The sequence below is a fragment of the Cynara cardunculus genome (assembly GCF_001531365.2).
Source record: "Cynara cardunculus var. scolymus isolate 2C chromosome LG 3, CcrdV1, whole genome shotgun sequence".
NCBI classification, from domain to species: Eukaryota; Viridiplantae; Streptophyta; class Magnoliopsida; order Asterales; family Asteraceae; genus Cynara; species Cynara cardunculus.
Window position 1 is genome coordinate 38550695 of NC_037530.1, and position 18282 is coordinate 38568976.

Here is an 18282-nt window from a genome sequence, read left to right on the forward strand (position 1 = left end):
TTTACATAACTTGTGATTTTATACAAGTTTTAATTTCATAAAAATATAATAAGATTTTTAAGCCCATGGGCAAGCCCGGTCCGTTTATAGGGCAGGTATGGCTTTTTAAAAAGAGCAAATTGTATGAAAATGTAACGTACTTTAACTTGATTCCTATTTTGGGTAACGTATTTTGAAAACTTTCATTTTGGTACCTAAGATGTAAAGTTTCAAACATTTAAGTATCTGGATACCCCAAAGGAGATAAATGAATTTTTAGGCATGAAAAAGGAATTCAATAAAATACAGGGATAAAAACCATAGTTTACTCAAAAAACTTATTAAAAAAGCGAAGACTTTCGAACAAAAAACCGGTATGCATCACCTAGAGGCTTCAGTGACCCCTACCGAACGTTTATCAACCTTCATTCAATGTTTGCTTTTACAAGTTTTTTCTTTAATAAAGAAAAATGACATCTGAAAAACGAATGAACCGACAAAATATCTTCATTTTGTGAGTCTTGAACCTTTGATCTCTAAGAAGGTAAAAAGCCCCGATATAACTAGGTCAAATATAATAAATTATTGACTGAAAGGATTCAAATTTAGTTAACCATTGAGAAGAAAAACATGAAAAATATAGTCAACTTAGAGGTCGTTTACCAAACACTTATCTAGGTAAGTGTTTACCAAGTTACATTACCTTATCGGATGCAAATGGTAAGAACCAAGAATCTTACCCAGTAAGAGCGAAGACACGGACCGAGAGTCTTATGCGGTAAATGAGAGTCCTTGTAAGGGTGGCGTATGATTGGTTTGAACTCAGGCTCCAAATGTCAAAAGTACATGGAGGTCACAGGTTCAAATCCAAAGAGGAATAAAAATCTCTTTTGTGGCCACGGAGGTTCAAATGCGACAACTCCTGACTACCCGCAAAACAGGTAGTCGTTCTGAGATTAATCAGTTCATATAGCGGGTTGGATATCCAGGTTAATAATAAAAAAAACTAATTTTAGAAATCTAAAAATGTTGTGAAGGCAGATTTGAAACTTTTATACAACTGAGTAACTAGTCCAATCCATCAAAATAATCCACTCTTTTTTTTCAAAAGAAATTACTCATTTTTTTAATTAATAAATGGATTACCCATTTTCTTTTAAACTAAATTGTCTAAAATATAATCCAGATTATAATTAGACAAATTATACCAGAAATACAAGAATATTGTCATCTTTAATATAAGATTCATGATGATATTATATATATTTATTAAAATTAAATGATTATAAATTGCAAATTGATTCACGTATAAATTATAATTTTGAATTTATGTTGAGATCATAAATTCATATATGATGATTATCTCTGGTAGGAATGATTTGTTTACATATTTACAATGGTTATTATGGTCTTCCTCAGTTTTTTATCTTTTGTAATTTTTCTCTCAACCAACGTTATATACATATATATAGGGCGGGTTCAAATGAAAATCGAGTTTCAGTTGTGAATCGAGGGACAAAGACCCCTGCGTTCACGGGTTATTCATAATGAATAATGATGAATGTGTATTATTAATCATGAATAATGAATCAATTTAACATTCATCATAAATAACCCATGAACTTCACCTTCGTTATTCATATCAAATGTGGACGGTCTCACTTAACATGTGTGTATATATATATATACACACACCGATTAGTAATTGAAATGGATTAAGCTGCATGCATTTTAAAGCCTGAAAAGTTGGCACTTTGGGCCACCAACCATTGTTGTTGTGTATATATATTCATGCATTAATCGATCATTCAAAGAGGTGTGAAATCTCTCATTTTCTTCCCTTTTTGCAAACACTCTCCAGTTTAAGGTCCATCAAGGTGAGTTTTCTTGGATTTCTTTAAACAATTAATCCTTTTAGTTTAATTAATTAATCTTGGTATTAATTAGTGCACAGCTTAACACACACAGACACACATTATAATTCCTATTTTGCATGCAAACAATTAATTTGTTAAGATGCAACTTACAGTGATGGAGGAGGAGGAGAATAGAGGAATCAGCATTATGAAGAGCATAGGTAGAAGCTTGAGTCGAGCAGCTGGGAGTTTGGGAATGGACGAGGTGTTCTCCATCACCGCTGGCGGCAGCCACCGAAACAGCCACCGTACCCAAGACGAAGAAGCCTTGCGGTGGGCTGCTTTAGAGAAACTCTCCACCTACAACCGAATACGAACCACCATATTCAACTACTCTTATAACAATAACAACGATAAGCATGACGATAAGTTGCTGATGGAGGTACGAGACCTCGATGCAAATGCTCGGCAACATTTCATCGACAACTTCTTTAAGGTTGCAGAAGATGATAATGAGAAGTTCTTGACAAAGTTCAGAGATCGTGTTGATAAGTATAGCCTTTTAATCTCTTCTTGTTTATTTAATATTATATATAGGGTTAAGTTTAGGGGAAACCGCAAAAAAAATAAAAAAACTAAGGAATACCTTAAGGGTAACCATTCATCTATATGGTATCCACATGTGCATACAAGTAATTTGTCTTGTATGCACATGTGCATACGTGCACAGAAACCAAGAAAGAGCTTCAATTACTTGTATGTATATGTGCATATCGTACAAATGAATGATTCTTATCAGGGTGTTCCTCAGTTTTTCATTTTTTTGGGTTTTTCTTGAACCTCCCTCTATAGGGTTGGCATTGGTTATCAATCTTGCATTCGTTCTCAATCTTGTATAGAGTTGGTATCACTCTTCCAACCGTAGAGGTTCGGTTTCAAAATTTGAGCATAGAGGCAGACTGCTACGTGGGTAACCGAGCACTTCCATCGTTACCAAACGCTACTCGCAATTCCATCGAATCGTTTCTGGGTTCTATTGGGATAAGTTTATCTAAGAAAACTAAAATCACCATTCTTAAAGATGCATCTGGGATCATTAAACCATCGAGGTACCTTCACCTACTTACCTATATCTTAATCAATTACTGTTTTCCAATCAAGAATCCCACACCCCTAACGGAGGATCTGTGATGCTACAGAATGGTACTTTTATTGGGACCGCCATCTTCTGGGAAGACAACCCTCTTGTTGGCCTTGGCGGGAAAGCTCGATCCCAGCCTAAAGGTCAGTAATACTGTAATATAAACATGATCAGATACATATATACATACATAGGAGGTTCAAGAAAAAACCCAAAAAAATGAAAAACTAAGGAATATAATTGTTCATCTGGATGGTATGCACATGCGCATAAAAGTAATTAAAGTTGGTTCCTAGTTTTTATGAACGTAAACAAATTGCTTAGGAATCTCATGCGTTTACCGTCCAAATGAATGGTCACCAGGGTGTTCTTCAGTTTTTCATTTTTTTTACGGCTTTTCCTTGAACCCGACCCTATATATATATATATATATATATATGTATATATATATATATATATTTATATATGTGAGTTTCAGGTGAAATGTAAAAATGAAATTCAATTAAACAGGTTGAAGGAGAAATTACTTACAACGGTCATAAACTGACTGAATTTGAACCACGAAAGACATCAGCGTACATCAGCCAGAACGATGTTCATGTTGGAGAAATGACCGTCAAAGAAACCTTAGATTTCGCAGCAAGGTGCCAAGGAATCGGATCTAGATTAGGTAAACTGCTTAATCTTCAAGAAGCTGGCAATATCATATGAATCTTGAAACAGATATAACTGAATGATGAAATTAATATAGACTTGTTAGCGGAGCTCGCAAGAAGAGAGAAGCAAGCAGGCATTTTCCCAGAAGCCGAACTCGACCTTTTCATGAAGGCAACCGCTATAGAAGGAGATGCTAGCAGTTTGATTACATACTACACTCTTAGAGTATGTAACACGAGCCTTTCAAATTCCCACACCTTTATATAAAACTTAATCAAAGCTAATTTGTCTCTACAACTTGAAAATTTTGCATAAATCAAAATCAAAAACAGATATTGGGCCTTGATATCTGCCGTGACACCTTTGTTGGCGATGCAATGAAACGAGGAATCTCCGGTGGGCAAAAGAAGCGAGTAACTACAGGTTAACTCCCTTACTTTATCAGAACATTTAGACATATTTGCCGTTCTAAAATAGCGGGTTTTGTTGTATAGTGATGCTAATATTGGACTCTAATTGAATATGGAAACAGGAGAGATGATAGTTGGGCCAGCAAAAACTTTGTTTATGGATGAGATATCAACAGGTTTAGACAGCTCCACTACATTTCAGATAGTGAAGTGCTTGCAGCAAATTACACACCTCACTGAATCAACAATCTTCATGTCCCTACTACAGCCTGCTCCAGAGACATTCGATCTCTTTGATGACATCATTCTACTATCCGAAGGCCAGATTCTGTATCAAGGTCCACGACAAAATGTGCTCGAGTTCTTCCAAGGTTGTGGTTTCAAGTGTCCCGAGAGAAAAGGCGTCGCTGACTTCTTGCAAGAGGTACAAAAAGATCACATTAAAGTACTCTCTACAACTAAAGCTTACACATATAGGGTCAGGTTAAGAGGAAAAATGTAAAAACATGAAAAATTGAGGAAAACACTGGTGATCGCTCATCTAGATGGTATGTACATGTGCATACAAGTTTTTTTGTAAGCAATTTGTTCGGTATGCACATGTCCATAACATGCACACATGCATAAAAAACAAGAAATAGCTTCAATTACTTGTATGCACATATGCATATCGTCCAATAAATAGGATGTTTCTTAGTCTTTCATTGTTTTGGTAGTTTTTCCCTGAACCTCCATCTACACATCTTAGTCTTTCATTGTTTTGGTAGTTTTTCCCTGAACCTCCATCTACACATGTATATGCTAACAACTGTGTCTTAATGACTACAGGTTACTTCTAAAAAGGACCAAGAGCAATATTGGGCAGATAGAAGCAAACCATACAGATATATACCAGTTAGTGAGCTCGCTCAACGATTCAAGCATTTCCATGTAGGCGAGAAGCTAACGAACGAGCTTTCAGTCCCATACAACAAAAGCCAAAGCCACAAAGCAGCTCTAGTCTTCAAGAAGTACTTGGTCTCGAAAAGGGAGCTCCTTAAGGCATCATGGGATAAAGAATGGCTACTGATGAAGAGAAATAGTTTTGTTTACATTTTCAAGACTGCACAGTTCACCATTGTAGCTTTTATAGGGACGACTTTGTATTTTAGGACAACAATGCACAGAAGAAACGAAGAAGATGGTCAAATCTATCTAGGGGCGATTTTGTTAAGTTTGCTCATAAACTTATTTAATGGTATAGCTGAAATCTCACTCACCATAGTAAGACTTCCTGTAATTTTCAAGCAAAGAGACCTTCTGTTCCATCCGCCATGGGCTTACACACTTCCGACGTTCTTGCTTCGCCTGCCAATATGTATGTTAGAAAGTATTATCTGGATGGCCATAGTATATTACGGTGTTGACCTTGCCCCGGAAGCTAGCAGGTAACAGATTCCTATTATTGTTGCATAGAGCGGGGAAACCCGCAAAAAATTGAAAACCTGAGGAACACCCTAGTAACCACCGTATGCATTACAAGTAATTTGTAAGCAATTTGTCAGCATAAAAACCAAGAAACGGCTTTAATTATTTGTATGCACATGTACATACCATCCAGATGAATGGTTACCCTTGGTTTTTCAATTTTTTGGGTTTTCCCCAGAACCTCCCTCTTGTTGCATAATATTTATAGTTTCTAACAATCTAACCCCATTTTGCTAACAATAAAATGCTAATCCTAATATGGTTTACAGGTTCTTCAAGCACTTCCTGTTGGTTTTTATAGTTCAGAATGTATCAGGGGCACTTTTTAGGTTTATTGCTGGAGTTTGTAGGACAATGAACATTGCAAACACAGGTGGAACCCTTACACTTCTACTCATATTCTTGTTGGGAGGTTTCCTTGTAATAAAAACCAAGATTCCTACTTGGTGGGAATGGGCTTATTGGCTATCACCATTGTCATATGGGTTCAATGCGTTTACAATCAATGAGTTCTTTGCAGATAGGTGGATGAACAAAATGGTAAGTTGTTTAACTCAAAAAAAGCAGAAAACAAGGCACAAAAGAAAGAAAAATGTTCGTTATGATGTTTTGATGTTCACAGAGTTCAGATGGTGTAACTAGCTTGGGAATAGCAATGCTAAAGAACCTGGATGTCCCAACTCAAACAAGCTTTTTTTGGATTGGTGCTGCATCTCTTCTTGGTTTTGCAGTTCTCTTCAACACCCTCTTCACTTTAGTTCTTATGTATTTAGAACGTGAGTTTATGTGTTCGATCCCTGAAACGCGTTGAAGAGTAAAGACTAACTTTGGACAACCAGAAACTAACCTTCCTCATTTTCGGATTAATGAATCAGCCCCTGGAAGAAAACAAGCGATTATCTCCAAAGAAGCAGCTGCAGGGATGGAAGCACAACAAGATAGTAACCAACAATCAAGACTCAAAACAATTGCATCTAAGCAAGAAACAACTCCTCAATCTTTATTTCCTGTTGATGGAAGTAGTTCAGGTAAGAAAACCAAGTTCCAAAAACATAGAAATTTACAAACATACTAAAATGATCATCAGTTAACGCTAATACAACTTTTGCAGATAGAAATATGGAAATGCAGCATGTAAGAAGTCGGTCCGAGTCTTATGATTCGTATGGCGGGGGTCGTAAGAAGGGGATGGTTTTTCCGTTTACTCCACTTGCCATGTCGTTTGATAGCATGAACTATTTTGTTGATATGCCCCAAGTATGTTCCCTTCTTCTTTAACTTATCCTAAGTTTAAATTGCAACTAGGATATTTAACAAGAATTGCAGATGGAATAAGGTTTCATTTAGAAATGATCAAATGGTTGTATATTAACCATGGTTTATTCCACAGGAGATGAAAGAACAAGGGGTGGAAGAAAATAGGTTGCAGTTACTTCGTGAAGTAACCGGTGCGTTTAGGCCTGGAGTCCTAACTGCATTGATGGGAGTCAGCGGAGCTGGAAAAACGACATTAATGGATGTTTTAGCAGGAAGAAAGACAGGCGGTTATATCGAAGGAGATATCAGAATATCAGGATTCCCAAAGAAACAAGAAACTTTTGCAAGAATTTCTGGATATTGTGAGCAAACAGATATCCATTCTCCCCAAATCACTGTTTATGAATCTTTGATTTACTCGGCTTTTCTTCGGCTTCCAAAAGAATTCAGCAATGAAGAGAAGATGGTAAAAAGATGAAGATACAATCAAGATTTGCCAAAGAAGATATCAAGAAGAGATGAAGTAGTAATTCTAATTCCTTTCTCTTTATGTATTACCTTTCAGATCTTTGTGGCTGAAGTCATGGAGCTAGTTGAACTAGACAACCTCAAGGATGCAATAGTGGGACTTCCAGGAGTTAGTGGTTTGTCAACCGAACAGAGAAAGAGGCTAACGATTGCAGTCGAGCTTGTTGCTAATCCTTCAATCATCTTCATGGATGAACCGACTTCTGGGCTTGACGCAAGAGCTGCAGCCATCGTTATGAGAGCCGTGAGAAACACCGTGGACACAGGAAGAACTGTCGTTTGCACCATTCATCAGCCCAGCATCGATATCTTTGAATCCTTTGATGAGCTGTTGTTGATGAAAAGAGGAGGGCAAGTGATCTATGCAGGATCATTAGGCAGAAATTCTCAACAAATTGTGGACTATTTTGAGGTGATTCACATGTAAATACTTTACAAACTAAATCAATTGGAAAGATTAGACATAAAACTGACAGATTAAACAAGCCATATTTAACCATATGATCAGGAAATTCCTGGGGTTCCAAAGATGCCAGAAAAATATAATCCTGCAGCATGGATGTTGGAAGTCAGTTCAGGTGCTGCTGAGAGCCGGCTTGGGATCGACTTTGCTGAGCACTACAACTCATCAGCCTTACAACAGTAAGTTTTTATCTTATAACAATCATAAAATAACACAAAATCATCAAAAGTATGTAAATAATTTTGATGCTCAACAGGAAGAACAAGGCTTTAGTGATGCAGTTAAGTACACCCCCTCCAGGAGAGGCAGATCTTCATTTTGGAACACAATATTCTCAGTCTGCATGGGGGCAATTTAGATCTTGTATATGGAAGATGTGGTGGAGCTACTGGAGAAATCCTGATTATAACCTAACCCGCAACTTCTTCACCTTGGCCACTGCCCTCATGGTTGGGACGATGTTTTGGAAAGTGGGCGAAAAAAGGTCACATTCCAACACCTGAACTTAACACCAACAATGATGATTTTATACAAATCTTTATGAGATTCTTGATTTTGTATCTTCAGGGAGAGCAGCAATAATTTGACCACCATCATCGGGGCGACATTTACTGGGGTGTTCTTTGTTGGTATGAACAATTGCCAAACAGTGCATCCGGTAATCGCCACAGAAAGAACAGTTTTCTATCGAGAAAGAGCAGCTGGAATGTACTCGACATTACCATATGCCATGGCACAGGTCAGAATCTGAATAAAGATTGAAACTTTATCCTTATCTTCAGCTTCTAACAAATGGGGATACATTCTATTCAGGTGTTTGTAGAGATACCATACGTATTTTTTGAAGCAACATATTACACTCTAATAGTGTATGCCATGGTGTCGTTCGAATGGACAGCAACCAAGTTTTTTTGGTCATTTTTCATCAACTTCTTTTCATTCCTCTATTTTACATACTATGGAATGATGACTGTTTCTATCACACCAAACGAACAACTAGCAGCTATAGTGGCAGGTTCATTCTACGCCATCTTCTGTTACTTTTCTGGGTTTTTCATCCCTAAACCCGTAAGTCATCTTCCATACTTATATATATTGTGGCAACTAATTGCTTCATTTAGAGACTAAAGTTGATGTTTTGTTGTATTCAGAGAATTCCAAAGTGGTGGGGTTGGTACTACTGGATCTGTCCGTTGGCTTGGTCTGTTTACGGGACCATTATATCGCAGTACCATGATGTTGAGAACACGATCAAGGTGCCTGGGATGTCGTATGATCCAGCCATAAATTCGTATATCCAAGACTATTATGGTTATAGATTAGATTTCATGGGTCCTGTTGCTGCGATTCTAGTTGGTTTTTGTGTATTGTTTGCTGTCGTCTATGCCTACTGTTTAAGGACGTTGAATTTCCAAACGAGATAAATCGATCTCATATGTTTCAAGAATGTTTATATGTCGTTTTTCCAAATAGGACCGCTTGTATTGGGTAATTTAGATTGTTGTAATCTTGTTAGGGTTGTATGGACATATGGGATATTGCTGTATCATACATTTGAGGTCTCATTTTAACTTATAATCTATGTTTCTCTTTCAGTTAATTATACATGATTGTTTGATAATAATTTAATGATGTAAAAAATGGTTTATTCAGTAAACTTTTAAGAAAGAGCTTTATATAAAAAGTCAAGTTTTTTCAAACATGTTATCTCCCAATTAAAAAAGAATGTTCCTTCCATGTATGAAAAAAAAAATCGAACATAAACTTTCTCATTCTATGCAGACAGATTAATGTACACAAACATCTTATTCATACAGGACTTGATGGAAAATCAACAAAACAACCCTTAGGACAGTTTAGCAAATATTTACCAGACAAGAGTCATCACTTTCATTTACCTTATGTGATAGCATTTGACATCAAATTAGATTGGTGGTAAGCGTTTATAGGCCAGTAAGAACATCTTCAACAGATTCTACAAAATTGAGATAATAAGGATTTTGGACAATTTCGTGCTTCAAAAGATTCTTTAAAACTTTCTCCAAAATAGAGAAGGTAAAAGAAAAAGCGTAAATTTCTCTAAATATAGAAAACTTTTCAAAAATGAATTAATGATTTAATCTCCAAAATAAAGAATTTGTTGGAGTTGAATATAATTATTTTTAGAGATTTTGAACTTTGATTCTCCAAAAAGTTGGTTTAGTAACGTAATTGCACCGATAAGTATTTACCAAGTAAGTGTTTAATAAACGGTTCCTTAGAGTAGATGTTAAATCTAAACAATTTGTTGTATTATTTGTTTTTTTTTTCCAATTTTATATTATGTTCTGGATACAAGAGAGTCTATAGTTGATTTGAACGTATTTACTAATGTGTCTGTTTCACGTGGTCGGTTCATAATGTGAACCTTTTTAACATGTTTGTAAACAAAAAAAAATATATGTAAAAAAGTTATACATTGTAAACCGAATACATATGCAACAAACACATTGTGAAACAAATATATATTAATCAATAGATTAAATATTAACTTAAATGGAAAAAAAATGTAAAACAAAACCTTAAGATAGAATTAATTATATAATTAAAGATAGTTAAATCTCATCCGTTTATATAATTGCTAAAACCAAAATTAATTATATTTAAGATAATTTAAGAGGTGTTTGGTTAAATGTATTAAGCAGTAATCAATATGAATGAAAAATAAAAGAAACTGTTTGATTTTCTATAATATAATCGGCTCATTCATCTATAAGCCGAAAAATTTTCATTCCTCATTTCTGTCATTTTCATTTTCATTTTCATTCCTCAGCATGAGTCAAAGAGACCTTTAGATTTTTGGAATTGGCTATTAATTGACACATATCTCCTTGTGAATAGAGTTATCCGGTTGATTGTGGTAAAGTTAAAAATTCAAAACATAACAGTAGCTTCTTCAAATAATATTGAATATCTGATGTTTTACCATCTGACTTTTTCATTTTTTATACTTAGACCATGTTTAAACACAGTTCGCATAACTTAACTCTGACCTTTGGTACCATTGTAACAGCTCAAACTCAAAATAACATAATATAACTATCAGTTAATCAGCGTGTAAAAGACTAAATCTAGATGAAACTAACAAAAACGAACCCTTGGGACCTTCTTCAACGCAGGACGTTGGTTCTGCAATAACCAAGTCAATCCACCGGAACTAGGGAAAACCTAAGCATACATGTCAAGCAACAAAAGGAACTCATATTTGAATATGAAACGATATAAGTTGCTTCTGATGATTTGATATATGTGAAAAAGGAAATTAGTATGTCATTGTGCATTTAGCATGTAATAGGTGAAAATTTAACTGACTCAAAAATTATATTAATAAATTGATTAAATTATTCTTCAAAAATTATGACTTATGATATGACTGAGACATGACATATTATTAGATATTTATAGATGAAGTCATTATTGAGACCATTCTCGTAAGAAATTTCCTAGTTATACGACGAAGTGTGATGTTGATGGTTCATATACATACACACACATATATATACACATGCATATATAAACTTGAGATCATGTGAGACCCGTAACACCAATTCTCAACCCTTGGATTAGATCTACAATTTGAACATTCATAATCACAAAATTGCCACGAGACTTATCAATAATCACAAAATTGTCACAGTGCAACTTTAGACCATTAAATCATTAGCTTATAAAGCTGATTAATGAACATAAATTGGTCTTACGGGTCTCACGAAAAACATTTGGTCTCACATGAACCCAACCCTACATACATACGTACATACGTAAATATAGAGAGAGAGAGAGAGAGAGAGAGAGAACTCTCTAAATGATGTTATCTTTAAGAACAAGTGCATCATATCTTATTTTATATGATTTTTTCATCAGTGACTAGAATTTATTGTAATGACTAGCATATATTGGTTTCACAGTATGTTTGTTTCACATGTATTTACATGTTTGTTAAACAAAAAATACACGTAAAAATGTTTCATATTATGAATTGAATACATATGAAACAAACACACATTGAAACCAATATATGTTAATCAAAATATTAAATATTATACTTAGATGAAGAAAAAAATCATATGAAACAAAACTTTAAGTTAGAAGTCCTCATGAATTTCAGGAATTTTAAACTTTTTAAATGATTAAGCATATATAAAGTCATGATCCTTGTTGAAATGTTTATAGTCACACTGATATTATTGGTCGAACCATCGTCATCGTCATCGTGATTGCTGTAGATTACTGAACGCCATTGATGAAGAAATGACAAAAACAGTTTTGTTTTTATTGTTTTCAAAGTTTTGATTTTTTATGTTTTAAACCCAGATAAATATATAAGAAACTAAATACAGCGTTTAATAACCTTTTTTCTCGACAAACAAACATAATATTCATTGTATTTTTATCAATTTGACCATATTTGGTATACATCAACTCCAAAAATATCAATATGGAACAAACAGATATGAGCAATAATACAATCAGATAAAGAATATTTGGATTAGTTTATAACGATCGTTTAAAAATGATAAACCATAAAATATTTGATTGCTTCCAAAAGAAAATTTAAATACTACAGTTTTGATGATAATGAAAGAAGAGGACTCATATAAATAAAAGATTCGTATTAACTTTGATGATAATGAAAGAAGAGGTCTCGGATACAGGCATACAACTGATCTTTGCAGGTTTGGGCCGGACTCGAGTTGGACTTAACCTATTTTTTTGTCTAAAGGGTCTGATATGGTAAAATTAAGTCCCTTTTTACGGGCTTGAAAACTTACTCATACCCGTCCTATAAACGGGCCGAGCTTGCTCTCGGGCTAATTGCCTTAAAATCTTGTTTTATGAAAACAAAACTTATATAAAATCAGAAGTTATGTAAAATAATTCAAAATATATAACAATTTTTCCAACTTAAAATTTAATGTAAATATATAATAATATACATACTTTAGAAAGAAATTGTTGCACTAAATATGAAATATTGATAAAGAAAATGACTGAATGAGATAATAAAAAATTGATCAGTTAAGGTAATTATATTATCAAATTTAAGATTTTCAAATAATGTTTATTATCATGAGTCATAATTAAGTAGGAATTGATAAGTATTAAGAATTTTCAATTTTATTTGTGAATTTTAATTATAAAAGTTAATTATTATACAAAGGCATGTTCAAATATTTTTTCAATTGTCCATGTTCATCCATTAATTTTAACAAGTCAGTCCATATCCGTCAATTTTCTTCAACAATGGTAATTCAAGCCCGCTTTTCTAATAGACCGGACATGATAGGTCTAGCGGGTCATTCAGCCCGTGAACAACTCTAATCTCACATAATTAACATAATATAAAATATAGTAAAAGTTAAATAAAAAATAAAAAAACATGAAAAAAACAAGGCATTTTTATAAATAAATTTAATGTTTTGTCTATAAAAATAAATTGTTGCCAAATTTAAAAAAATATGAAAAAAGAAAAAAGTAATATAAATGAAGTTGCCAAATACGACCATGTGTCACGTGACATCAATCTCTTTTGCATTTTGCACGATTCACACCTCAAACCATTATATAAAACTATAAAAATAAATTAATGATTCAAAATTTAATTACAAAATAGAATTAGCAAAGGAGTTATTTATCCTTTTTATATTTATTGGTTTTTCATTAATTCTTGTATAGATAAAGTTGTTTGTATAAATTAAAATGTTTAATATAGATTGGAAATGTTTTATTTACGAAGTTTTTTTATAGATGGAAGAATCGTATTTTTTTTTATTGGAATGAACATGTTTAGAAAAAATTTGACTTTATACAGAAAGTTTTCTCTATAGGTTATTATTTAAGTCATTTTTTATATCATTAAGCCACTATCATACAGTCATGTACAATTGGTCGAATATGTTGTGAGTCTCATTAAGCTGCAACAAACATGCTCTAAGGGACTGTTTGACAGTTGTTGAATAGTTTGATATAGAATGATTAAAAAGCTCTTATGATATAATGCAAAATGAAATATAATTATTTCTTAATTGTTTATAATGAAATTAGGACGCTTAACGATGAAAGAGGGTCAGAGATACAAAATCATTTAAATGGTTTTAAACCATTAAAAAACAGATTTTTTTTTTTTTTTTTGTCAAAATTTGATTTTGACCAACTTTTGTTGAATTGTTAACTTTGAAGTCAAGGCCGTCTTTGTTACTTTAGATGTAATGGAACCATACAAAAGCCAACGCCACATATGGACCTCCATTTGCTCGATCATATTGACCATGTTAATTTACACTTTTACCCTTGTGTTTACATAATTGTTGTAGACATAAATGACTTTAGGTTGATCCGTACAGATTAAAAGTACACTGGTAATATACAAATGTCAGATATTTTCATGTGAATATAACGACACTAATTTAACGTATTGCTACAATAAAATTGAGTTTATAAAACACTTAAAATGTTTAAACATTCTAATATAATAATTTATATGACTTAAGTCTTATCTAAAAATATTACAATGGTTTTATAGTACGTTTTTAGGTATTTCAACAAGTTTTCAGGACTTTTTTTTAAAAAAAAAATGTTGTATTAACTAATTTTATAAAATAACAAAAAGCTTTTACTTTTTCATACTGTTTCGTATAAAATAACTAATATGAAATTTTACTGTAAGTGTCTTGAAAAACTTGTTAAAACGTACATAAACATCCTATAAATTCATTCTAACAATTCCATATATGATTTTTTTTTTGTCCTATAAACTTAAGGTTGTTGTAGTGTATACTTATTTGTTTCATGTGACGTAAATACTTCATTACATCACACACACATGCATATATATATATATATATATATATATATATATATATATATATAGGTTGGTTATTATACAACCCATGACATTTGTGCAACCAATACAATCTAATCTCAACCGTTCATTTCATTTGATTAATATGTGATTTCATAGAAGTTTTGATTGTTTTCTAATATAAAGTATTGATCATAATTAATGAACCATATTCATCTTTCATAAATATTCAAATCATAATAAATGAACTCTCATCATTTCCATAAATATTTCAATTTATTGGGTTGCATTAGTTGTACAAATGCAACAGGTTGTATTTGAAACAAACTCTCTCTCTCTTTCTCAGTGTGAAATAAGTTATGGTGAGAAACGTAACAAGAGATCTATACCCTTGCATCAATTTGTATTAAATGTCAATGATAACGAGAATCACAAAATCAATTATCTTCTAAAATGCATTTCATGGGTACCCGCCCTATTTGATCAGAATCGGAACCGGCGGTTCTTGAGATATTGAAATCGGAACCGGTTAGAGCGGTTCTTGAATTTTTGGAACTGGAACCGCCGAGAACCGGTTCCGGTTCTGGATACCCGCTTCCTAAAATATTAAAATTTTGTTATTTAGAAATAAAAAATAAAACATTGCCAAAACACTAAATAAATAAATAAGAATACAAATTATACGGAATAATGGTTACAAAATCTGTTTAACGATTACAAATCATAATAGATTATCCGTCGATACATTTTTTTAAAAAATTTATGATACCTTCAAATTTATCTTTTATTCAAAAAATAAAACATTATCGTTTTTTCAGTACCCCATAAAATCGTATTATAACATCGACGAAAACACAATAAAACGAAACATTAAAATTTAGATGTATCTCGCTGCATTGCACAAATACCCTTCTAGTATACGTATAAAGGCTAAGGTTTACGATATTTTAACCAATAATATACACCTTAATTACTAGTAGACATTTGTCACAATAACGATACGAAAAAACTAATTGGCGATTCAATAAATTCATAGACCAATTGGAACACATTTATTTTCTGTTGAACACAGAAAAAGAAAACTTCAAAATCTTGACCACCTTATCAACGATGAAAATAAAATGAAAATATATTTTATAAAAAAAATTAAAAAGTAAAAGTAAAAAGGAAAAAAACACAATTCTAAAATATTTAATATTAGACAGTCTTTTTTATTATTAATTTGAATATCCAATCTGTTATGCGAGCCGACTAATCCCAGGGCGACCACCTGTTTTGCAGATAGCCCGGAGTCACCGCATTTGAACCTCCGTGGCCACAAAATGATTTTTATTTCTCCTTGGATTTGAACCTGGGACCTCCTGGTATTTTTGACTTTTGGAGCCAAGCTCAAACCAATCAGATACCACCCTTATCTAAGAGTGGTGGAGGTTGGACAGATAGCTACAATCCACAACAACTAACCTTCTTCTCTATTAAATACCTGCCCATTTCTCACCATGGGTACAACGCCTCTAACAAGCTACCGTGCGGTTTTGAATTACATGGTTTGGAAACACTGAAATGATGTAGTTTTCGGGCAAAAGTCGCTCACCGGTGATCTTTTATTTATTGACATACCAGGTAGCTCTTTGACGTGAGTTTCAAGTAGACTCCATAAGGGATCTATTTCTAAGATTTATGGTTTGCTTCATCCCAACTTACGCCTACTCTCAACTAATCACATCATGTTTCTGGTTCGTGACCCCATAATGAGGATGTTTCACAACACACACACACACACACACACACTTAAATTGTAATTTTTGTTTCACGACTGCACTTTGTAGTTTTGATCGAGTTTGGACATAATGTTCATCGGCTATGTGACTCTTTTAGGATTATGTTTGACAATAAAATGTTGTCATTCAAGTAAGTAGTGAAGAATTCTTATAATAACATCAACAAATGCCTAAAATATCATGGAGTATTTAAGAAAACGGGTGCTTTTTCTAGTATTTGCACAAATGACTTGTATTTTCGCTAAACAATTTGTGCGATGTTAGCGAAAGTATGTGCGGGACCCACATGTCATAAAAGCAGGTAATTTTGTCCATGCATTTCTCTAATGTCCGATGCAATCCTTCAGTGCTGGCGAAAATGCTAAAGAATTGGGTGTAACTCTCGAAAAAGTTGCAATTTTTTTGAAATTGTTACACATTTTCTCCAAACTTAATTCTTCGTTGGCGACTTTGTTTTTTATATATATACTGTTTCTAGATCAAACACGTTCATCTATCCACAACACTAACTCAAACAAATATGAATTCACGTCCTATTGAAAATCTCAAACAAACACCATTAATTGTTTGTAACAAATGACCGCTCTAAAGATATACACTAGCATTATCAGTAGCAGGGGTAGATCCAGCATTTGAACACGGGGAAAGGGCCCAGTTCAAAAACCAAAAACCTTTGTTGACTAGCTTAAATTTTCTATTTTCACCTTCGTTTTATATAGGTCCTATCCAACATGCCCCTACCCCATTAATTTATTGGATCAACCATTGATATTCACTAGAACATGTGTTCATATTTGTACGAGACAACGTTGTGGATAGATGAATGTGTTTTATCAAGAAAACCAAACATTCTACACAAAAAAAAAATCACCAATCCGGAATTAAGGTTGGCGAAAATGTAGTACAATTTTCAAGAAATGACACCCAAATTTTCAACATTTTCACCAACCCCACAGGAGTGAATGGAGAAATTGCCTACTTTTTATGACATATGGGTCTCATGGGCTGTTTGACAGTTGTTGAATGGTTTGGTGCAGAATGATTAAGTGATCAGAATGATTAAAATGTTGTCATGATATAGTGCAAAATGAAATATAATTGTTTGGTAATTGTTTACAATGAAATTATGGCGTTGAATAGTTAAGGGAGGCTCATGATACAAAATCATTCAGAAGGTTTTAAAATCATTAAGAGACAAAAAAAAAATTACCAAACAAAATTTACTTCTCAACGATCCAGAAGCTGTCTTTTAATAAAATTATTAAGAGGTAAACAAACAATCACTTACTCTTACTTTTAACAAAGTCGAAGGAATTGTTCGTTGAAAGTACACGGTGTAAATACTAGAAAAAATGATCATTTTCTTAAATACAACATGGTATTTTGGTTATTTATGCTAAATTTTTTTTATATATGATTATCTACAGATATTGTGTCCTAAATTTTTAACTGAAATTAGAAATATATAAATTTTATCGACTAGCATTAACATATATATCATGGGCAAACACAAAATCCAAAGCAAAATACATTTCAGTTCTCAAGGAATTCAACTAGAAGCAACATTAATGGCGGTCTTATTGGAAAAGCAGCCACCATTGTTGATGCTTATTTTTCTTCCAAATCATCATGTGGTTCCCATTTCTCCTTAAAAAGCTCCACTTCATCACCCATGCATAAATCCCTTGTACACCTTGCCTCCCCACTTGTACCTTCCACACATCCCTCCTACGCGTTCCCTTCTCCTTCACACGAATCTTTCAACCTTCTGCAAATTCCATTTTCAACACCCACATCCCATCATTCAAATCGTATATAAATCCCACCATTTCTTCAAACTCTTCAATCAGAGAAAACACAGACTTTCCATAACCTGTTAAGTAAACTTGAAGATCAGTAATC

At 33.3% G+C, this 18282-nt stretch overlaps 1 protein-coding gene across 7 annotated transcripts; it reads left to right on the top strand.

The window, feature by feature from the left end:
- The first annotated feature begins 2010 nt into the window (after nucleotides 1–2010).
- Nucleotides 2011–9306, top strand: LOC112508535 (ABC transporter G family member 35-like). 7 transcript variants are annotated; one of them, XM_025113193.1, is made up of 20 exons: nucleotides 2026–2387; nucleotides 2735–2944; nucleotides 3035–3119; nucleotides 3487–3646; nucleotides 3728–3858; nucleotides 3966–4056; nucleotides 4166–4467; nucleotides 4872–5470; nucleotides 5780–6050; nucleotides 6133–6286; nucleotides 6386–6443; nucleotides 6516–6538; nucleotides 6622–6767; nucleotides 6901–7233; nucleotides 7333–7707; nucleotides 7804–7937; nucleotides 8015–8242; nucleotides 8326–8497; nucleotides 8572–8826; nucleotides 8910–9306. In XM_025113193.1, exons 1-20 carry the CDS (start codon nucleotides 2044–2046, stop codon nucleotides 9180–9182), a joined length of 4344 nt encoding a protein of 1447 aa, XP_024968961.1. In that variant the 5' UTR covers nucleotides 2026–2043; the 3' UTR covers nucleotides 9183–9306. The 7 variants fall into 7 exon arrangements, with proteins under 7 accessions (XP_024968955.1, XP_024968956.1, XP_024968961.1 ...); XM_025113187.1 differs by having other exon boundaries at nucleotides 2011–2387; nucleotides 6386–6532; XM_025113188.1 differs by lacking the exon at nucleotides 6516–6538 and having other exon boundaries at nucleotides 2011–2387; nucleotides 6386–6451.
- The last annotated feature ends 8976 nt before the right edge of the window (nucleotides 9307–18282 follow it).

What these genes read in the sequence shown, in the direction of transcription:
- LOC112508535 (XM_025113187.1), top strand. Translation starts at nt 2,011, where the DNA reads ATGGAGGAGGAGGAGAATAGAGGAATCAGCATTATGAAGAGCATAGGT. An exon ending in TACCATATGCCATGGCACAG is followed by an intron (nt 8,498 to 8,571) that starts GTCAGAATCTGA and finishes CATTCTATTCAG; the next exon opens with GTGTTTGTAGAGATACCATA. An exon ending in GGTTTTTCATCCCTAAACCC is followed by an intron (nt 8,827 to 8,909) that starts GTAAGTCATCTT and finishes TGTTGTATTCAG; the next exon opens with AGAATTCCAAAGTGGTGGGG.